General features: G+C 34.8%; 1 protein-coding gene across 1 annotated transcript; it reads left to right on the top strand.

Moving 5' to 3' along the window:
• The first annotated feature begins 10,682 nt into the window (after positions 1-10,682).
• On the top strand, positions 10,683-22,434 carry LOC121409205 (zinc finger protein 678-like). The gene is made up of 2 exons (XM_041601060.1): positions 10,683-10,745; positions 17,427-22,434. Exon 2 carries the CDS (start codon positions 17,441-17,443, stop codon positions 19,694-19,696), a length of 2,256 nt encoding a protein of 751 aa, XP_041456994.1. The 5' UTR covers positions 10,683-10,745; positions 17,427-17,440; the 3' UTR covers positions 19,697-22,434.
• The last annotated feature ends 1,088 nt before the right edge of the window (positions 22,435-23,522 follow it).

Below are 23,522 nucleotides of genomic sequence, written 5' to 3'. Positions count from 1 at the left end.
TCTCACAAATTGGACTATAGACTAAACGCATAGTTTTTCAAGTGAAAATTATACCCTCTTTTCATTATTGTAGTGTTTTTGACACCCTTATTACATAACCTTCGTGTATTGTTTGCTCTTTTTACATGTTTTTGGTCAAGCATTGTATTCCACTCTTCAATGGAAGTCCCCCCCCGGGATTTAGGCAATGTACAGCCGGGGGGGGGGGGGGCACTCAACCAAAAAGTAGTAGGTATGTGGAACAGGTCGCCTGCGGGTGAGTGCGTGTGCATCCCTATGAAACGTGCATGCAGCTAGCTCGGTGGCACGGGCGCCGGGAGCACTACCGCAGAGGTCGGATGTTGCTCTGCGGCCGTTTTTTCACCAAAATTGCGGCTCATTGTAGCAGATCAATACGGCCGGAACGGCGTACCGGAATATATGCAAAGAAAATGCTATGCTTTGGAGCGGCTTTCTTTGTTCTTTCCTCAATAAGACAAAAATGCTATGCCTTGGAACGGAAATTTTGAGTGTAAAAATTGGGGTCCCCTCCGCGGCACATACCCACTATGCATTATATACTGAGTTGCCCCCCCCCCCCCCCCCGTGTACAGCTAAGCTAAAAATGCTAAGGTTTGAGTTTTTGAATATTGACTCTAACACCATTACCACCCCAGGGTGCAGAGCAGGCATTTTGTGAGACATAATGGCAGAGTTTGTATATAAACCAAAATCTCAAAAGCAACCCTCATATATAATTCTGACTGACCATTCCTAATCGAGATGAGGTAATGCACAGTGTCATTTGGATCACACAGTGATCAGACAGAGTACATAGTAATCCTTGATCATAAAGGATTTAAAATCTGGGCTTGATGGTTATCTGTGAATCCATCATTGATGTTAAAAGCCCTTTCATATGATGGATATAATGAATGTTTAGTTCATCACTCACATAATGGAAATGTTCATACATTTAGGCTTATTTCGGTAGCCTACAATCTTGTCAACAATATGCAATTGTTATTATGCATAAGATAAGATAATATGTTATGAAGAGTGACGTCTCCATGGTTATACCCAGAGTCCATATGGAGTAATGTCTTTTGACATGATGGATATAATGTATATTTAGTCCATCCCTCACACAATGTAGACCTTGATATTTCTAGGCTTATAATGCTGAATAGCCTACAAGTTTGTCAACAATATGCAATTATGCATATTTAAGATAAGATAAGCATTTATATAAGGGTTATGCCCCAAATCCATATAGTGTCATTTTTTTTAAAAGATGGATATTATCCATCTCAGACAGCATACACCTGATACGTGTATTTTCCTGCTAAAATTTATGTTAGCCTGCAATCATGTCAACATGCACTATTATGCTATGAGAATTATACCAAAAATCCATTTGTAATAGTCTTTTTCCCCCAAGACAGTATGGCGTGTTTAGTCCATCTTTCACACAGTGGATATGTTAATATTTGCAGGCTTATTATGTTATCGTAATACAGCAAATAGCAAATATTGAGAAATGTGATATTAGCACATTATATATACATGTAAAGTGCATGCATGTGTTTTTTAATGCTTTTGTTAAAGCAGTTTCTGGTGATCATATATCACTGTATCAGGTCTCTATGTATTACCAAACAGGTAAATTCTTAAATTATTTTTCCCACCAAAGTGGTGGAGATCGACACTGTGCATTACCTTTAACCTAGTTGGATGAAACTTTTATCATTTGGGTTTTCCTTTTATTGTTCTTATTGCTGTTATTATTATTATATTGTTGCTGTCATTTTTTGACATTATTATGTGACTTATTATTAGTCACATATGTTATTTGTTTGAATTGTTATTTCCAATATGTTATTATTATTGAATCTATTATAATTATTGTCTCTTATTTATTTATTGTGTGTATGTTGTCCATCAAAATTTATTTTCAATTTTTTGTGGCTTAAATTTTGCTGAACGTTGCTATTATTACATTATTATTGAGAATGGAGGACAATTTTGTTATTCCAGATATTGTTTATTGTGGCATTATTTTGTTATAGTGGCATTGTTATTTTCACTTTTTATATGTGAAATTATTACTCAGATATTATTTACATTATTTTTGCAATAGTGGCATTTTTTTGTTATAGTGGCATTGTTATTTTCACATTTTATATTTTGCATTATTACTCTGACTGATATTATTTGCATTATATTTGCAATAGTGGCATTATTATTTTTTTATAGTGGCATTGTTATTTTTACATTTATTTGTGGCATTATTACTCAGATATTATTAGCGTTATTTTTGCAAAAAGTGGATTATTTTTTGGAGGGTATTGTTGGCATGTCAGATTGCCTGATGTAGTGGTTATTACTTTATTACTTTATTATGGTTTCTTATTATTGTTGGGAATTTTATTTTCATGGTACTATTATTATCAATATTTTCAAATTTCCCTTGATGGGTGCGTTGTGGTGTAAGGTTTCGGACTCTCATCTTTCAACCAGAGGGTCGTGGGTTAGAATCCTATCCAAGGAATGTTTCCTTTTAGCAAGCACACTGTGCTGCACTTCACCCAGGTTAGGTGAATGAGTATCTGAAAAGGAGGATTTTTTATTTTCCCATGATGGGTGCGCTGTGGTGTGGTGTTTCTGACTCTCGTCTTTCAACCAGAGGGTCGTGGGTTAGAATCCTAGCCATGGCATGTTTTCTTTTAGCAAGCACACTGTGCTGCACTTCACCCAGGTTAGGTGAATGAGTATCTGCATAGCAGGATTATTTCCTTCCTTACACTGCAGCGCTGCAGCTATTTGGTATTATTGGTTTCATTATTGTTTATCTACTGTTATTACTTTATCGAGTTTTATTATTATTGTTGGGGTTTTTATTTGGTTTTATTATTATTGTTTGGGTTTTTGTTTGGTTTTATTATTATTGTTTGGGTTTTTATTTGGTTTTATTATTATTGTTTGGGTTTTTATTTGCTATTATTATTATTGTTGGGTTTTTTATTTGGTTTTATTATTATTGTTTGGGTTTTTATTTGGTTTTATTATTATTTGGGTTTTTATTTGGTATTATTATTTTTTCACTATTGTAACTATTTCCATTATTATTAATATTGCCACTGTTATTACATTTTTTTTCTGATGAGTAAAAGATGATCTTGTTACATTGTTACCACTCCTGTCTGATTGCCTGTGTGTAGAGCAGTCATGGTGCGATTTATCCCTAAGCAATCGATGACGCAGGGTACATGGGAGGCGCCCGGTTTGGGAAACTTTTCAGCCCCTGTCATTTGTCAGTTTACTGGCAAGTGACAGGGGCTGATTGCAACTCAGACCGGGCGTTCTTGCGTCATCGTTTGCTTGGAGATATAATCACGCCATGACTTGTCTATACACAAGCAATCAGGTAGGAGTGGTAATTATGTGATGAATTAATCTTTTATCTCTAATGTATTTTTACTCCAGAAACAGTTGCTCACATGGGTATTATATTATTGTATTGTTTATTATTATTTATTTATATTTCATTGTAGTTTAAGTCTTAATTTGTTAGTAAGTCTGGGTATGTAGGTAGGTCTCTGTAATTAAGTCTAGGTATGTAAGTAGGTCTCTGTATGTAAGTCTGGGTATGTAGGTATAAGTCTGGGTATGTACGTAAGTCTGTAAGTCAGTTTTGTTACTGATATGATATATATTTTGTACACTGTATCAGTGCTTTGTTTCATTATGACTATTTATTGATATTATTTTTATATTATGATCTTTATTACTGTTTATTAATTTTGTTGCAATATTATTTTGGTTTAGTATTGGCATTTTTTGTGGCATTGTCACCACTCCTATCTGATTACCTGTGTGTAGAGCAGTCATAGTGCGATTTATCCCTAAGCAATCGATGACGCAGGGTACATGGGAGGCGCCTGGTTTGGGAAACTTTCAGCCCCTGTCATTGGTCAGTTTACTGACAAGTGACAGGGGTTGATTGCAACTCAGACCGGGCGTTCTTGCGTCATCTTTTGCTTGGGATATAATCACTCCATGACTTGTCTATACACAAGCAGTCAGGTAGGAGTGGTAACAATAAAACAATTAATTCCTTATTATTACTTTGTTATTGTTATTTCAATTATTTTCATGTTATGGCCTTATCATTTTTTGCAATGTTATTCAGATATTATTTGTATTATTTTTGCAATAAGAGGATGATTTTGTGATATTGTTGCCACTCCTGTCTGATTGCCTGTGTGTAGAGCAGTCATGGTGTGATTTATCCCTAAGCAATCGATGATGCAGGGAACGTGGGAGGCGCCCGGTTTGGGAAACTTTTCAGCCCCTGTCATTTTTCAGTTTACTGGCGAGTGACAGGGGCTCATTGCGACTCAGACCGGGCGTTCTTGCGTCATCTTTTGCTTGGGGATATAATCACCCAATGACTTGTCTATACACAAGCAATCAGGTAGGAGTGGTAACAATAAAACAATTAAATCCTTTTAGTTTTATTACTGTTATTTCAATTATTTTTATATTATGGCCTTATCATTTATTGCAATGTTATTGAGATATTATTTTCATTATTTCTGCATAAATTGGATGATTTTGTGGCATTTTTACCACTTAGTCCGAGTATAATAGTAAGTCTGGGTATGTAAGTAAGTCTGGGTATGTAGGTTTAAGTCTGGGTATGTAGGTTTAAGTCTGTAAGTAACTTTTGTTACTGACCATGATATATATTTTATACACTGTATCAGTGCTTTGTTACGTTATGGAGGCATTTATTTATATTATTTTTATATTATGATTTTATTACTGTTTATTACTTTTGTTGCAATATTATTATGGTTTATTATTGGCATTTTTTGTGGCATTGTCACCACTCCTATCTGATTGCCTGTGTGTAGAGCAGTCATGGTGCGATTTATCCCTAAGCAATCGATGACGCAGGGTACATGGGAGGCGCCTGGTTTTGGAAACTTTCAGCCCCTGTCATTTGTCAGTTTACTGGCAAGTGACAGGGGTTGATCGCAACTCAGACTGGGCGTTCTTGCGTCATCTTTTGCTTGGGGATATAATCACCCAATGACTTGTCTATACACAAGCAATCAGGTAGGAGTGGTAACAATAAAACAATTAATTCCTCATTATTACTTTATTACTATTAAAAGCCCCTGTCATTTTGTGGTATTGTTACCACTCCTGTCTGATTGCCTGTGTGTAGAGCAGTCATGGTGTGATTTATCCCTAAGCAATCGATGACGCAGGGTACATGGGAGGCGCCTGGTTTTGGAAACTTTCAGCCCCTGTCATTTGTCAGTTTACTGGCAAGTGACAGGGGTTGATCGCAACTCAGACTGGGCGTTCTTGCGTCATCTTTTGCTTGGGGATATAATCACCCAATGACTTGTCTATACACAAGCAATCAGGTAGGAGTGGTAACAATAAAACAATTAATTCCTCATTATTACTTTATTACTATTAAAAGCCCCTGTCATTTTGTGGTATTGTTACCACTCCTGTCTGATTGCCTGTGTGTAGAGCAGTCATGGTGTGATTTATCCCTAAGCAATCGATGACGCAGGGTACATGGGAGGCGCCTGGTTTGGGAAACTTTCAGCCCCTGTCATTGGTCAGTTTACTGGCAAGTGACAGGGGTTGATCGCAACTCAGACTGGGCGTTCCTGCGTCATCTTTTGCTTGGAGATATAATCACACCATGACTTGTCTATACACAAGCAATCAGGTAGGAATGGTAACAATAAAATGAATTGACTCTTTATTACACATTATTGTTGTTATTATGAACGTTTTTTTACATTACCATGATTATTGTTTATCCACTATTATTACTTTGTTTTCTTATTGTTGTTATTGCTATTATTTCAATATTGTTAATATTATTGTATTATTTGTTATTTATTATTTGACATTACTTTATTATTCATTCTTATTATATTATGTTATTTTTTGTTTATTTCTTATATAGGGGCAATGAAAAGATTATTGACATATATAAAAAAAATTTATTATGCCTCTCAAAAACTTTGTCTCGTGTCTTTATTTTCAAAAGATGTATAATGAAGCAGATAAAAATAAAAAAAGAGACTTGGGAGATGAAAGTGACAAACTTGTGAAAGACATCTGAACAAAAAATGGTAAGTGAGAATTAAGTTTGCGTGAGGAGTTTGGAAGTTTGGTCATTGGGGTTTAATTTTATTAGCAAGATGTGATATGAGTTGAGAGATGCTTGAATCCTACATACATGACAATATTTTACATTGATGGTATATACAAGCACATTTATTTATGATAATGGGCTTTGCATCATGGAATAGAAAAAAGGATTTTCAAATCACAAGAGGATCGTGAAAGATCATGAGTTTTTAGAATTATATCTGCATGGGCGAAAGGGAAATCAACCAGTTCAAAAATCAATTTTGAAATATCTCTTTTTGCTGCATTTGTGTGAATTGATATGGACTGAAGTAAAACTTCATATTAAATAATTGAGGTCAGTAGGCATGCTTAAAACAATAAAAGTGGAATTTTACATATTACTCATTTTTATCAGATATGGCACTACTGGCATTACCTAGCACATACCTCGCCCTTTGCACAGCTGCCAGTAAACTTCTATTGTAGTTCAAGGAAAAAAATGGGTATTTTACATAATTATGGTATTGATGCATAAAATAATTTCACAAAATTAGAAATCCTTAAAAAAGAGTTCAGTTTTTACTAGTTCATGAATGAATTGTAATTGAAATCCTTAAAAATTGTATGATTTATCTTTCCAGGCTTTAGGAACTGACTACATGTGCCATAAGATGAGTGGTGCAATTAGCCTAATTTTTTAAGGCGGCTCAATATGGCATATCACGTAAAATTTATATTGAAAAAATTGCAAGAAGCGATCGAAGCAAGCAAGGATAAAAAATGGACTTTTTTATGACCAAAAAAAATCAAATTTTATGATAGATTTGACATAAGTTATTCAGAAAATTGTACCCGTCTGTATTTCCTTTTCTTTTTCTCCTGATCATGAAATTTTTTTGGGGGAAAGAGGCCCCCCACCCCCATTTGTAAGCCAATGAACAAGATGGTTATAGTTTTTAGGCTTATGAAGAAAAATTACCCAAAGTTGTCAAGTTAGCCAATCTATACCTTTTGAGAAAAAGGGAAGTTTTTGCAACCGCTACACAGATGCTTTCAGGAACATTAAGACTGGATTGTCAGAAGTCCTAATGACAAAGCAGCCTTTGTAAAAAAAAATCCAGTGAATCAAAACAGCATTGTGGTCTTAGACTCTTGACAAAAGACATAATTTTGTTGTCAACTCTAAATCAGAGGAAGATTTGCTGTCCCCGTTCACCCATTTTCAACACGCATACATTGGTAATTCCGAAGCTTCGTTATTCTGAAGGTTCAGATATTCCGAAGGTTCGTATTTCCAAAGGTTCGTAATTCCGAAGGTTCGTTAGTCCGAAAATGAAATGAGGTTCGTTAATTCCGAAGGTTCGTTAATCCGAAAACGAAATGAGGGTCGTAATTCCGAAAGTTCGTTAATCCAAAAACGAAATGAAGTTCGTAATTCCGAAGGTTCGTTAGTCCGAAAACTAAATAATCAACATGCCTTATTTCGTTTTCGGACTAACGAACCTTCGGAACAACAAACCTTATTTCGTTATCGGAATAACGAACCTTCGGAACAACGAACCTTATATCGTTTTCGGATTAACGAACCTTCGGAACATTGAACCTTATTTCGTTTTCAGATTATCGAACCTTCGGAAAAACGAACCTTCAGAATAACGCCACAAATGTTCGGATTAATGAACCCTTTTACGTTTTCGGATTAACGAACATCGAAGTATAGGCAATTTATGTCTTTCGGAATTACGAACCTTTGGAATAAAGAACGTTCCGAATTACGAAGTGTAACCTTTTCAACAATGGCCTCTAGGCTCAATAAATTCTCAACGTTAATGAGAGCGTTTGCGTAGTGATGGTGGTAACTTACAAATACAGAGAAAGAATGGCAGGAACATTTGTTCTTGGAAATTGTTTGTCAGGATTGTAGCCTGGATGAAAACAATGTAATACTTTACAATTTGCAGTGGGAGGGCTCACAAGGCAGAGTGTTACTAATGTTTGCCTACATCAAAAGATTTTCCACTCAATATAAACTGAAATATATTACTATAGAAAATATCACTTTACAGTACAATCTCGGTATGTTTTGTGAATGAATTAAAGCAAGGTTTTAAGATAAGGCTGTAGGAAATGATTTTGATGTAGAGCCTTGTGGAAAGTCTCCACCCTGCAGAGTCGAGTATAGTTGCATTGTCTTCTTAATTTTTTAATTAAAAATGGAATTAAGAGAGAGAGTGTGCATGAAAGGTAGAGTAAAATGTACAAGAATTAAATATTCTATTTCAAAAACAAATGGCAATATCAGTAACATATTTAAGGAGGATGGTTATGGGTCAATTGTTAAGGCCCCTAGAAAAGAGGGACGGGGTACATCATCGATGGGCCAAAGAGTACCAGATGCTGGGAGAATGGGTGCGCCCCAAATACAATGAGGGGGGTGCCTCTTGTTCCCTCAGAGATTTAGATGGAGATGCTATGGACAGTGAGGTAGAGGAGTAGGATGATGTAGCAGATAAGCTGTATTCCTGGATGCAGAATCTGTCACCAACCCCAGGATCAATTGGCAAGCTTTATTTTAAGTGGACATGATAAAGTTAAAGGCTGGTCCCAATAACAGGTTGGTTTGAATGGAGAGAGAAAACAAGCCTGAAAAATTCATCAAAATTTCACTGAACTTGAAATAGATATCTGATTTGAAGTAATGATTTGACGTAGAATTTGGCCTATTTTCACAAATAGCAGTTATATGTGTAAGTTATATGGAAATGCAAGGACTGATATATTTTTGCAGTATAAATGGATAGCATACTTTCAGTTTTGTAAATTGGACAGTAAGGTAGGTCTTTATTATTAAATCACAATTAGTTGTTTCAAAAGAATTTTACATATACTACATATTCCCAGAAGAAATGTATATTTAAAGGACAAGTCCAACCCCCACCCAACAAAAAGTTGATTTGAATAAAAAGAGAAAAATCCAACAAGCATAACACTGAAAATTTCATCAAAATTGAATGTGAATTAAGAAAGTTATGACATTTTTCAGTTTCACTTAGTTATATAGGCACATTCTGGTTGGTATGCAAATGTCACTATTTCTTTTGTATTTTATTTATATGAGAATATGAAATATTCCAATTTTCTCATTGTCCTGTGAAACAAATTTTCATTCCTCATTAAACATATGGCTTTACCACTGTTATAACATTTTATGGTTCAGTTAAGTTGGTCCTTAATGTCAAATTGACAAAAATGAAATATTGTGATATAAAAAAACAAAGGAAATAGTGGTCCGGTGGACATTAACTCTCATTTGTGCATATAACTGTTTTGTGAAATATAAGAACTTTACAACGTCATAACTTTCTTATTTTACATCCAATTTTGAACAAATTTTCAGCATTATGCTTGTTTGGTTTTTCTTTATTTTTTCAAACATTTTTGGGGGATGAACTTGACCTTTAAAGAAAATAGACTTCAAAGAAAAAGTAAGTCGGCATTGATGGATGTTGATCAGTTCTTTCATGTGCATACCGTACCCTTGTGCATATAACTGTAAAATGACATTGCTTTTCATTTTACACCCAAATGAAATTTTCAGCATTATGCTCATTCAAGTTTTCTCTTTTTATTCATATCCACTCGGTGCCAGGGTAATGGACTTTATCAATATAAGAATGAGAGAGACAGGGGTAGAGAGATAAAGAGATGATAGGAAATTATATAACGCCATCTGTCTAGAAATATTCTATTGAGGCGCGTTGTTACTACCATTACCACCTCAGCTTTAGCTCGAGCTGCCTTTTAGCGCTCAGTGCATTCAAGGAATTAATCCTGCCGGGTACCCATTCACATCACCTGGGTTGAGTGCAGCACAATGTGGATAAATTTCTTGCTAGATAGGAATGATTACACCATGGCTGGGATTAATATAGAAAGAAAGAATTAAAAAGATAGAGAGGGGGGTCAAAGAAGCTAGGTATCGAGGGGGGGGGGAATCGAGACATTTTGACCATGGACCCAAACATTAGGTCCATGGCTTGACAGACAAAAACTATTCATATATAGGCCTACTTACTTTGGCAATGATCTGTTGTATTTCGACAACATATATATATGTCATCGAAATACAACAGATCATATGCTTTTCCTATATCTTCAATATTCTACAGGAAATAATTCCTTCCAATAAGTCCCCCCCCAAAAAAAAAAAAGTCATCCCATTTTGACGAGAAATTGGAGTTTCTGATTATCAGTTCTTTCGATCTTCAAAACCAATGCCCCCTACCCCCCCCCCAAAAAAAAAAAGGACAAGAGAAGTGAATTCCATGAACACTGGATAATCTAGACAACTTTTTGGCAGACCCTGGAAAGAATTCGCTGATCCATGTTTACAAAGTTGATGCGATGCATACCGTACGTAATTATAGTCTTCGATTTTTCCACAAGTACAAGTGCTTGCAAATTAACATGTTAGTGCATAGCGAGCGCGCGAGGCGTTAGGACGGCGCGCGGCCGGTGTCAGATGTGCCACACAGTAGCTACAGCGACAGGTACGATCCTTCCAAGTTCAAGGCAGTCTTACTTTTTGAAGAAAGGTAGGCTCCAGATTTTTCGATTACTTAAGATTTACGTTTTAAATTGTCATTTGAAATTTAATCTTTATGTTATCTCATGTTCGTCCTCAATTTTCTCGGTTATATTTCGTCATGCGGCATGCTGCACAGCACTGATTTGTGCTCGCTCATCGGATCTCAACTCCAAAACAATTTCATCTCTGTCATCCTATCACCGGCGCATGCAATTCTCATTCACACATATTTAATGGGCCTGCCACAAATCTGTGATCTAGTCATTCCAAATGCACAGGATCTAAATCCCGGGATCGGGCAGAGCATGGCAGTGTGTAGTATAGACCAAAAGCTTCAGTCTCTGTTAAACTTTTAGTTGTTCAGCTGAACTGCGTTGGCTCCACTCACCAATACATGGTAAAATATCAGAGATTGTTACATAAATCCCCAGAAATGAAGGTTATTCCTGAATCCTATCTACTGTAAACGCTGTTATTTTCGTGGGATTAATTTTTCGCACTTGTTTTGGCTTCAAAAGTTATTCGCTGGTTCGCGCTGCACACTCCATAATCACAAAGTCACCTCCTTACCCATCTGTGAATGGTTATAATCACTTTTTTTTCTTTCTCTTTCCTTTTTTCATTTTTTAAAATATTTTCTTTAATTCTTGAGTCCATCCATCTTATAATATTCTTTTCCTTTCTTTCCTTCTTTTTAGGCCTACCCTTTTCTTTCCTTCATTCTTTGTTACTTTCTTTGTTTCTTTCTTCCATCCATCCATTTATTTACCCTTTGTTTTTTGTTCCTTCTTTCGGCCCTCTTTCGTACATTCATTCCTTCTATCTTGTTCTTTCCTTTTCCCTTTCTGTATGCTTTTACCTTTCCTTTTTTTTGACTGCTTGCTTCCTGTCTCTCCTTTATTCAGGGGTGTGAGAGTTCAGCTATTTAGCTGATTTCAGCTATATTTGTTCTTAATTGTCAGCTTATTTCAGCATTCTTTGTTTTTTGTCTGTACAAAAGTATAGGAGCTTTTGCAATTTCAGCTATTTTAATTTGTTGTTGCTCACACCCCTGTTTATTCTTTCATTCCTTCCTTTTTGTGTCTCAGTCTTTCTTTTTTTCTTTTATCTATTCTTTTAGTTTTACCTTTTTTTATATTGGGTCAATTCCAGCTTAACGGACATGACGTTCAGACAAATTTTTGTAATTCAAATGTTTATACAGTAGAATTAGCAGTCTTTTGATAATTGTTACTAAGCTTATCAGACACATGTAAGTATCAGTTACATACACATAAAATTTCAAATCGTTTCATTGAACAGTTGCGGAGAAATTGCACTCTTTGTGAGCGTAACGGACATGACACGAAATGGACGAAGCATTTTTACCTCCTATTGCTTATCAAAATTCCTGTGAATTCTTAGATTGCATGCACCTGACATTGGTGTTAATTTAACCTTAAGACCATGCTCTATCCATAAAATGGTGTTTAACAACAGTTTTGCAGTGCATTCTGTATTCCTAGCTCAAAATGTAGCGTAACGGACATGACACACGAAGCGTAACGGACATGACAGTTTTGTCCACTTTTTGTAAGCGAATATAATTATTTTATTACAAGATATGGTACAAGTCTAATTGTTTACATGTTAAGGCTAGAGGTTAGAGACACATATCATAACTGGTAATCTGTAATATCTCCTATTATTTTGCAATTTGAGAGGGGGTCTTTTTGTACAATATTCATAAAACAAAAAAATATTTAGAAAAATTTATTTTACACCGGTTAACAACAGTTAATGAGTATTTTCCAGTTACTACCATCCGCCACACCTAATTAAAGGAAAAAAAGTTGATAGAAAAGATTATTTTTTATTCATGCCCTAATATTTGATAATATACTAGCGTAACGGACATGACACCCTTACGAAGTGTACTTCATCAGCACTTCTTAGTTTGAAAATGGAAGAAATATCAATAATATATGTAATTATGTAACAGCAAAGTACCTTTACTGACACTCTAATGAAAAATATGTAGATATTATTAGCAGGTATCATTAAATTAATAGCTATAGCCTAAGTGATAATTTTATATTGAATACAACGTTTATCGTACCACTACGACACACTGAGAAGACCAAATCTCATTTTTTGTGAGAAGAAAACAAAATTTACCAGACCTGTATAAATCCAAGAAGAACAAATTATGGAATGTATTGTATGATAAAGAACATGTACTAGTATTAATGTCAGTTTTAAGATTACAAAAAATGGTATTAAAATTTAATAGCAGTACCTGGAAAGCGGTCTATCATTATCGATTATGTATGAGTTGAAAGGTAATCGGAATGCTTGTAAATAGCTTCTGAGATTTTTTTTTCATTCAAAATAACTATCATCCTGAGTATAATCATCCTTTCAACAAATCTTGGATGTTCTAAATCTTATAATCTTGCTTGCTGACAAACGTGGCTGTATCTACATGTAATTTTGTTGTATTGTCCGTGCTGCTTGTGTACAATTGAAGATACATCATTCAAATCGTTATTATGGCTGACCAAAATACTATGACATAATTTATTGATCGCGCCACATTCTTTCCACGGCCCCTTTGCTTTGTGATTCTGCAAAGAAGTGCCACTGTAGATTCATGGATTCATAGAGCTACATCATGTATCACAGATATACGAATACAAACTTGCTTTTAAATGTGATCCCATGCCATCACTGAAGAAGTACATGTAGAGGTTGGTGTAAGTCAGATACTTTGAAGTATTCAGTGATCATTAATTCACAAGTTGGAGTTTTATCATGCTCCAAACTGTCAGTGCAAGAACCTAAGATAATCAAATGTTTGTTCAAACACGAATGATGCAGATTGTGATCTGAGTATGTTGCCAGATCTAGCTGTGCTTATCCTAACATTATGTAACATACCGTTAATTCTCAGAAAAATCTACCAGAACAAGAGCTGAACTTTCATCATTCACCAACTTCTAAAAATAGCTTGAATGACATGCAGATTCTAGGAAATATTACATTCAGCTATCCTCAAACAATTGAGACTAACCTCAGCCTGTGACACTGAGCCTAATATTTTGTTTTTGTAAATGCTGCCATTTGCCATATATAAGGCGTCATGTCCGTTACGCGAATTGTCATGTCCGTTACGCCATTTTTATGAAAATGAGAAATGGTAAGGGAAAATGATTGCTACACATGGTAGGGGGTTTAATTCTAACATAGAATCTGAATCTGCAGTACCTTTAGACAAATTTCCTGTAAGCTGTGAAAACTTTAAGTGAAAAACGTAACGGACATGACACTGATAATGGTAAAGAAATCACACAAATCTGAAGACAAATTTCTGTAAAATTGATGAATGGCATAAAATTTAACAATTATTTTCTGTTGATTTAAACATTAATCAACTATTCAAAAGTTAAAAGAGACATCTGGGACCTTGTTTGCTTTTAGTAGAGACAGAAAAGATGAATTGTTCAAAAACAGCCACATTTTTTACATTTTGCAATATACTATTCTATTTTTTTGATGATGGAAAAAACTACAAAATTTTATCAATATTGTGATTTTTCTATTGGAAATTGAGACTTTATAGATTACTTTTTAAGAAAATTTGACTGCTTGAGTGAAATCTGAAACTTCATTTTTTCTCTAAAGTGAACATTTTCCATGGAATTGCCCATTGCTTCTTTCCTTCCCTTCATTCCTTTATTTATTTCCTTCTATCTATCATTTTACCTTTCCTATATTTCTTAATTCCTTTCTTTCAATCATTCCTTCCCCTCTTTCTTTCTTTTGTCCTTTCCATCTCTCCTTTTACCCTTTTTTTGCTTCTTTTTTCCTTTACTACTTTCTGGATTTGCTCTTTCTGTATTGCTTGCTTCATTTCTTTCTTATTTTTGTTCCTTCATTCCTTCCTTTCCTTTAGTTCTTTCTTTTTTCCTTCACATCTATCCTTTCTTTACCTTTTCCTTTTTTTTCTTTTTTCCTTTCTTTTATTCTTTCTTTTCATTTCTTTCTTTCCTTCTTTCTTTCTTCGTTTCTTTCTTTCTTTTCCTTTCTTTCTTTCCTTCTTTCTTTCTTCGTTTCTGTCTTGCTTTCTCTTTGTCCTTCATTTTAATGGGGGGGGGGGGATAATGATAAGAAAAGAATAAATAAAGATGTATATCAGTATATCAGAGGATCTAGATCTGGTACAGTTACATAAACTGAACTTTGTGAAATCTTGAAGTCTACGCTGAAAAATATTCCCACTGAAAATCACCAACACAGATAAGCGCACGTGGGACAGTGTATTTTTATTGCTTTGAATGTTGGCCCGATGCTTGACCCCAATCCTGTGCTAATTTGCTAATTTCTCAGCAATTACACAATATCTTCCAGAATCCTTTGGCACAATTTTTTTGATTTATACAAACAGACACTTTCGTGGTCATTTCATTGGATTCTGTACGAACTCATTTTGATATCGTTATCACAAATAGCATTTACCTATAAGAGCCAAGTTACATTATGATTTTAGCTGTAATGGAATCTGACAGTGTCAAACAATCAAGCATTTTTCCCAAAGAAAGAGAGAAAATAAACCAAACATTGCCAACCTTCTTATTTTGCCACACATGGAGTACAAATTAGAGAACAAGGTTAAATCATAACCTTGTTATTTGAAAGAGTGACCCCAGCAGGATTGGGAAAATTGTGGTTTTAAGTTCATTGTTGGTGATTTGAAGCCCACGAACAGGTGGGGAACATGATGAAACATCCCAGTAAAATTACATTTTTACAGATAAGATGAGTGCAAATCTTTAACTTGGAACTTGGATAGTTACAGCCTTAAAGGACAAGTCCACCCCAACAAAAACTTAATATGAATAAAAAGAGAAAAATTCAACAAGCATAACACTGAAAATTTCATCAAAATCGGATGTAAAATAAGAAAGTTATGACATTTTAAAGTTTCGCTACATTTCACAAAACAGAACTTTATATGCACATCTCGGTCGGTATGCAAATGAGGGAACTGATGACATCACTCGCTCACTATTTCTTTTGTATTTTATTTTATTATATGAAATATTTGTATTTTCTCGTCATTGCCATCATGCCATGTGAAATGAAGTTTCATTCCTTCTTGAACACGTGGAATTCCATTATTTTAACATTTTGTACTTCAGGCAAGGAGGTCCTAATCATCAAATTCGTAAAAATTGAAATATTGTATAATTGAAACAATAAAAAACAAAAGAAATAGTGAGTGACATCATCGACTCTACCATTTGGATGTAGCTGGCTCGTTCATATAACTATTTTTGTTAAAAATAAGCGAAATTTTGAAATGCCATAACTTTCTTATTTTACATCTGATTTTGATGAAATTTTCAGCATTGTGCTTGTCTGATTTTTCTCTATTGATTCAAATCAACATTTTTCTGAGGTGGACTTGACCTTTAAAAACATTTTAATGGTCAATAAATACATTTTAATGGTCAATGATAATACATTTTAATGGTCAATAATACTTTCAGGTTCTCAAAGTAATTGTATCCTTTGTATTCTGTACGATGAGATTTTACAGTAATTTTCCCCCAATTTCACTTTTGTTGTCGAGACGTTCTTGTGTAAAGATGAGATGATCAGCTAGTGCAGCGCAAACGGATTTAGCCAGAAGGGTGTCTGGGCATCTTTTGGATGCCCATTTCCTCTGGAAGACGCCCTGAAAATTTTGTAAGATGCTCTGATCTAAATAACTTGATGGACACCCTTTAAATACAACCAAAAGTCTCAGTGAAAAAAATTACCATATACAAGGTTTTCCAGATTTCACAAGCAAAACTACAGAAAACAGAATCATGTTAACAATTTTCCGCGATTTAAATGCCAGTTTGTTTGTGCTATTTTCTTTGATCTACACACATTAAGTCAGCATACATCTGGCGATTAGGCCTGCCCTGCCTTCGTGGTAGGCACAAGCTGATAATGTAGTTTTCAATTCCTGCTGCTCCAGCTCCCCGATCAATCTCCGAATCAGAGTGAACAATCTTGCATGAAGAATATTTTTTCCACCAAAATAATGCAAAATCCTGAAATTGTTCATTTATTTGAATTCTTAAATTCTTGTTTTGGTGAAGTGATCAGAAGAGCAAGTTAGTGAGCTTTCGTGAGTACATGTAGTTTTTGTGTTGTAAAATTTGTGGACTTGTAGTGAAAAGAAATGTGAGTGTGTGTACAAGTGGCTTGTGTGCTGTCGCAGGTGATAATTTTTAAGTTTGATAATGTCTTACCTTGAAATTGTAGTTATTTCTAAAACATTTTAGATTTCTAACCATTTTGAAAATATATTTTCAGAATATTTCATGGAAAATAAATATCAGTAGTTTTAGATGATTGACATTTTTTGTCCCAGTTTTTGTTCTTCATCCCTTTTTCTTTCCTTCCTTCATGCCTTTTTTGTCCATCTTTCTTTCTTTTCAATGTTTCCCAACTTTTTTTCCATTTATTTTCTTTATTCTTTATTTCTGTATGTCCTTTTTTCATTTGGTTTCATTGCATTCCTTCCCCTTTTCTTTTTTCTTTCCTTCCATCTTTCTTTTTCATTACTTTCATCCTTTCCTTCCATCTTTTTTTCCAACTTTTTGAGTTAACTTGATAAGTCATAATGTTATTTCCTTTTATTTCATTTCAGATTAGTCATTAGTGATGGAAGCTGAAGCTCAAGTGGTTGACCCTCCTTTTCATCAGGGCGGTCTCTCAGAGGCATCCTCTGAGATCCAAACTGTACCCAGAACTGCAGCTGTAGTGATCGAAGAAAATGAGAGTGCAGTAAACGATGCCAGTCAAAAGGCTGTAGGAGAAATGGATGAGAAACATAATTTGGTAATTGCTCAAAGTTGTGATGCAGAATTTCCGCAAGCCTCAAAAGATCAAGTTGAGTCAAGGAATGATAAACAAAATGAAGGAACTGTTTCCTTGGAACAGAGTGGTAGTGAAATGACTGATGGAACTGGTGCTATTGGTCAAAACTCTTCAGTCATATCAGAGACATTAATTGATGCAGCGTTGACATCAGAGCGATTACCCAGCCAACCAGAGCAAAATTTACAAAAAGATAAAAATACTACTGTGAAATGTGCAGGGTGTGGAAAGGTCTTTGGTCAACCTTGTGCACTTCCAATGAGAGCTAACAGAGTGATGCTCTCTCTGTGTGATGACTGTGAGAACATAACTTCAGCTATGTTCATTTGCATCAGCTGTGGGCAAGAATGTAGCAGTCTTGCTGCCCTTCGAGCACACAAACAAACACATGTAGTTCCTGAGCAGCGCATCTTTGTTTGTGAAATGTGTGGTGTGGGTTTCCAGAGGCAGAATACTCTAGAAGAACACAAATGTGCAGTTCTTGCAAGCCAGCCAGGTAACAAGTCTGATGAAAAAGCTACCAGTTTGCAGGAGCTTCAGGTATCCCTAAGCAAAGGTCGATCAAGAAAACCCAGGGTAACAAAGAAAGTAAGGGTGGAAGCCATTGTTAGTACATTGTCCAAAATGAGTCAGCAGACTGAAAAGAAAGTCCCTGTAGTATCACATGACATATCTCAGAAGAAAACACAACCTGTAAAGCAAGTTCAGTCGAAAAGGAAACAACAGGCCCGGGGTAGGAAGAAAACGATAAGAAAGACTCCTTTGCCAGTACCTCCAACTAAAGCAACACCAACTCTGAAGAAAAAATTATTAGTTGACTTTCAACCTCCCTCAACAAGGAGGCCGAGAACTGAAAGGAAAGTTTTAACGATACCAAAAGTGTTTGAATGTGAGCAATGCTCCGAATTCTTTACAGAAAGGAAAGAGCTAAAAAAACACAAGGCCATGCATAAAAAAGAAACATTTCAATGTGAGACATGCAAAAAAGAATTTAAGTCAAAACCTAGTCTTAAACGTCATGAGCTTACACATTCTGACAGACCTACAACTGTATGTGATATTTGTGATAAGACATTTCAATCAATTCATACTTTGTTAACTCACAAGAAAACAGTTCATGTTGATGAGAAGCCTTATGTGTGTGACATCTGCCATAAAGATTTTAAGCAGTTGGGTAACATGAAGACGCATCGACGCACACATACTGGGGAAAAGCCATTTGTGTGTACTGAATGTGGTCGACCCTTTGCACAGATGGGTAATCTCCAGGCTCATATGGTCATCCATGCTGCATCTAAACCTCATGTTTGTGAGATATGTGGCAAGTCTTTTTCATATATCCGCAGTCTACAGAACCATATGCGAGGCACTCACACAGGGGAGCGTCCCTTTGCATGTGAAATTTGTGAAAAAACTTTCTCCAACCAAAGCGTGCTTCGGGATCACAGACGAACTCATTCAGACAAAAGGGGCTACCTGTGTGACAAGTGTGGCAAAGGTTTCAAGAGTTATAAGAATCTGAAGCAGCATGAGAAATTCCACTTGGATGTGCGTCCCTACAGCTGCCAGGTGTGTGGGAAGGGGTTTGTTTGGTTCAAAAGCTTTCAGCTCCACAAAAGAACACACACGGGTGAAAAGCCATATTCCTGTGATCAATGTGATAAGGTTTTCTCCAACATTGGATCTCTTAAGTGCCATAAACGGAAGCATATATATGATGGTTCAGCTCCACCTCGTAAGGGTCGCCCCACTTCTAAAACCCATCCTTCTAATATCAAAGGATCCCCTCCTCCATCTCCCCCCTCTGCCCCAAGCCAAATGATGGTCATCCCACACCCTAGTCTTCACCCAATCCCTACTAATACTAGAGATCATATGATTAGCTCTATCCAACATCATGGAGATGGATCCTCTACTCCTACCACTACTCCAATTCATCATGCCCTACCAACTCATTCTCAAGCATACAATCACGCTGTGTATCCTCAAGCTCTTTGCTCTTTTGTCACAAATTCTACTGGAGATTTTACCATTCTTTGATATTTCACTCAATGCATATAACCATACACATCACAAACATTGTACATTGTAATGCTCTACGGCAGGGTATGTTGACTTTGGTCATGAAATGAGTTAAAGATTCTTTCAGCAACTTCTTCAGATTCTTAGAATTTTGCTCAATCCCTCTAAACTTGCCATTTCAGTTCAAACATCTTCATGGTATGAATGTGTATGACAAGAATGATGTGATACATGTATTTTTCAGTTTCCTTTTAACATTTATATTTACACAATTTCAACTCAAATGAGGTTACTGCACACCTTTTTCTACTTTGTATAAAGCCATTTCAAACGATAATTCATAAGCTATTTAATCTCAGTGTTGTCTGCAATTAGATTATAAAAACAACATAATGATTCCATGACATGTGCATGTATCACTACACTTTTGTTAGAATGGAATGTTAGGTGATACTGATACTCCAATATAGTTGAAGTAATTTACCTTTATCAAAGCTTTAGACTGGCTTTAATTGCACCAAATGGGATTTTTTTTATGCCATTAATTAAAAAAACTATAGATGCATGTAATTGATTGACCTTTAAAGGGCATATCAGGTGTGAGTAAATGACTTTATATTTCTACATACAAAGTACTACAGGATGAGACTTGTTAGCTCTGTACATACGATAGAAGTAGAATAGGCAAAGTGTACATAGAACACCTACATGTATTCCTTTTTAGGTACATTTTGATTACAGTTAACTCGGTCAAATTGTTTGGGAGCACAGAAATCTGTTAAACTTTTGGAGGAAATGGCTTTGAAGAGGTGTATATGGAAGAATATTTGACACTTAAAAATGCAATGCAATGAGATGTAAATTATCTTGAAGGTCAAGTCCACCATAGATTTTCAAAAAATCATTCAATAGAGAAAAATCAAAGAATCATGCTGAAAATTTTATCAAAATTGGATTGAAAGTGAGAAAGTTATGACATTTTAAAGTTTCTCTTATTTGTCACGAAAAGTTATACATGTATGCACAACTAAGTGATATGCATATAGAGAGTTGATGATGTCCTTCATTATTTCTTTTGATTTTCATTGTTCGACTTGTACAATATTTCAGTTTTTATAGATTTGGCAATAAGGACCATCTTGTTTGAACCATAGAATGTTGAAAGAATTGTAATTTCACTTGGTCAGGGAGGGAAAATCATAAAACTTTATTTCACATGTCAATGATGAGTAAATTAGAATATTTCATTTTACATGTAATGAAATGCAAAAGAGAATAGTGATTGGATTATGTCATTGGTCTCATTTGCATATGGACCAGGATGTTCTGTGATATTCTGTGAAAATTAAAAATGTCATGACTTTCTTATTTTACATTAGACTTTTTTTTAGAAATTTTCAGTGTCATGCTTGTTTGATTTTTCTCTTTTCATTGAAACCAACTGTTTGTTTGGAGGACTTGCCCTTTAAGGATACAGTGGTCACATTTTGAGAGAAAGTTAGTCTCGCAAGAAATGATATTTTATAGAAAGGAGGATTTCAATGGATCCGTCCCATTTGCTCATTATTTATTTGTTTGTTATTGACCTGCCACACATGCTGAGGGGGTCAATTTACAAATTTGAAATTGATTTGCAACATTTCAAAGCAAATGATCAAAGACGTAATTACAGTATGTACAGAAGCTGTAATGGATGAATTGTATCAAAACATAAATATCTACTTACATGGTAATATTTCTTGAAAAGACGGAGAAAGGAATAATGGAGAGAGGATGGTGGAATATGGAATAAGAAAATTAAAAGAATAAAAATTAATAAAGCAAAGTTGGTATTGGGTTAAAAATGGTTGGAAGTACTGATTATATGTCATGAAATGATGTTTTATTTTGTTTCATTGCATATCTGTTGGTTTATTTTCTGTTCTAAACATAAAATACATGTACAGTATTAGAGGGGTTTTTGTTGGTCAGAACTGCTGTTCGACCTATTGTGTTTATGTTCATGACTGATAGTAGGCCTATACTTTTGAAATAATATTCACATGTTTCTTTGTACAAAACTTAGTGAGACGAAGGTGTGCAACTAGTCAAAGGGCAATTCAGCCTTAGAAATAATATGATTTTTTAAGCAAAGTTATACAAAAAAAGTAAATGTTGAAAGTTTAATCTAAGATATCAAAGTGTTGGCTATTTAACAAAGAAAAGATACAATATTGGGATTATGTATTATGAAATTATTATTTCATTTTATATAGTATATTGTGTTAAGTGGTCATGGAACACTATTTTTTGTGAGTATATGAACTGTACTTGTAAGTTACCTTTTAGGCCTACACTTCTGTATTATGTCTCATATTGTTGAATGACTTCTCAGGAGGCTAATATTGAAGTGATCATTAGTACTAGTAGTGTTTAATTATATTAACACTATTCTTAAAATATTTTGGATACATTTTATTCTGCTTGAATACACATAAATAACTGTCAATGTCCAACAATTATATCTTATTGTGATGTTTCCTTTACAGTGATTTCACATAATGTTAATATGTATTTGTGTATATTTGTACTTTCTTATGTATATTAGAGCTTGTATATTTTTCATTTCAGCATTTTAGTTTGTATGATCTTGCCATGTTACATTGGCTGTACACCTGAAATCATGAGATCTTTTTTTAAAGAATCATTGATGGAACTGTCGTATTCCAAAAGGAAAAAAGAAAGAAATTGAAATAAAGCAAGTGATTAGCAACTCAATCCATTTGTGAATGTGTCAGTGTTGTGCATATCATGTCATGTAGGCCTTCTTCCTATGAAAAGTCAGCATCATGAAGGTCAAGTGAAATATGTGGTTATATACAGCAAGAAAAGAAAAGTTACACATTGAGGGATGAAAATGAAAAACAATTTTTTAAAAGACAAATGGCGTTTTATATACTTCTACCAAGTAAATCTGTTAGCTTACATTATTTCGTAATGAGTAATGAACAGATTTGCTTGGTTGTAATTTTTAAACACCACTCCTTTCCCCATCCTTGGAAATTTCTGGATATATTTTTTCCTTTTTAGCTTGCTGACATACAGTCACTATATAAGGTAACCGTAACTCTGCCCAAGTCAACCTTCCATTTTAAGTCAAATAATCGCCTAAGTTGAAGCACTGTTTAGTCTAGATTATTCAGAACATTATCGTCTTTTATGTGTCAAAGTTGCTTACTTGTAAAGTCAAAGAGATTTGACTTTTATAAGGCAGAGTTACCTGTATTTATAAGATGTCTTCAAATTACATAGCGGGTACTAGTCATCAAATCTAAAATGATCATGGTGTGGAGAATCAAAGGATAAAAAAGAAAATTCAGTGAATGCTGATGATACTCCAGTATAGTTCACCTAGAACTTTGGCCAAAGCTTTAGACAGGTTTTAATCCCTCAATATGTGGGGGAAAACACTTAGAAGTATTCTGTTATATATATGTACTTATTTATTATGTTATTTTTTTATCATTTTGTATTTTTATGTATATTTATTTGTCTTATTTTTTTTTTTTGGGGGGGGGGGGTTAACGTAATATCTTCATAATAAGCTGTATTAAATCATAATGAAATGCACCATGTTAACATCTATGGGTATTAACAAAGTTAAGATTTCCTACAATGAAAGGACAAGCCGACCCCAACACAAAGTAGGATGAATAAAAATATAAAAATCCAACAAGCTTAATACTGAAATATGAAAATCAGATGTACAATGAAGAAAGTTATGGCAATTTTTTTTCACCTGATTTTTAAAAAATATGAACATCCTATCCTGCAAATGAAGGACTGATGACGTCACCCACTCACT

Source organism: Lytechinus variegatus, chromosome 2, assembly GCF_018143015.1.
Source record: "Lytechinus variegatus isolate NC3 chromosome 2, Lvar_3.0, whole genome shotgun sequence".
Classification (NCBI taxonomy): Eukaryota; Metazoa; Echinodermata; class Echinoidea; order Temnopleuroida; family Toxopneustidae; genus Lytechinus; species Lytechinus variegatus.
Note: the sequence above shows the minus strand (reverse complement) of the source record. Positions and strands in the feature narration are given on the sequence as shown.

Excerpts from the sequence above, each read along its gene's own strand:
- LOC121409205 (XM_041601060.1), top strand. The coding sequence starts at position 17,441 with ATGGAAGCTGAAGCTCAAGTGGTTGACCCTCCTTTTCATCAGGGCGGT.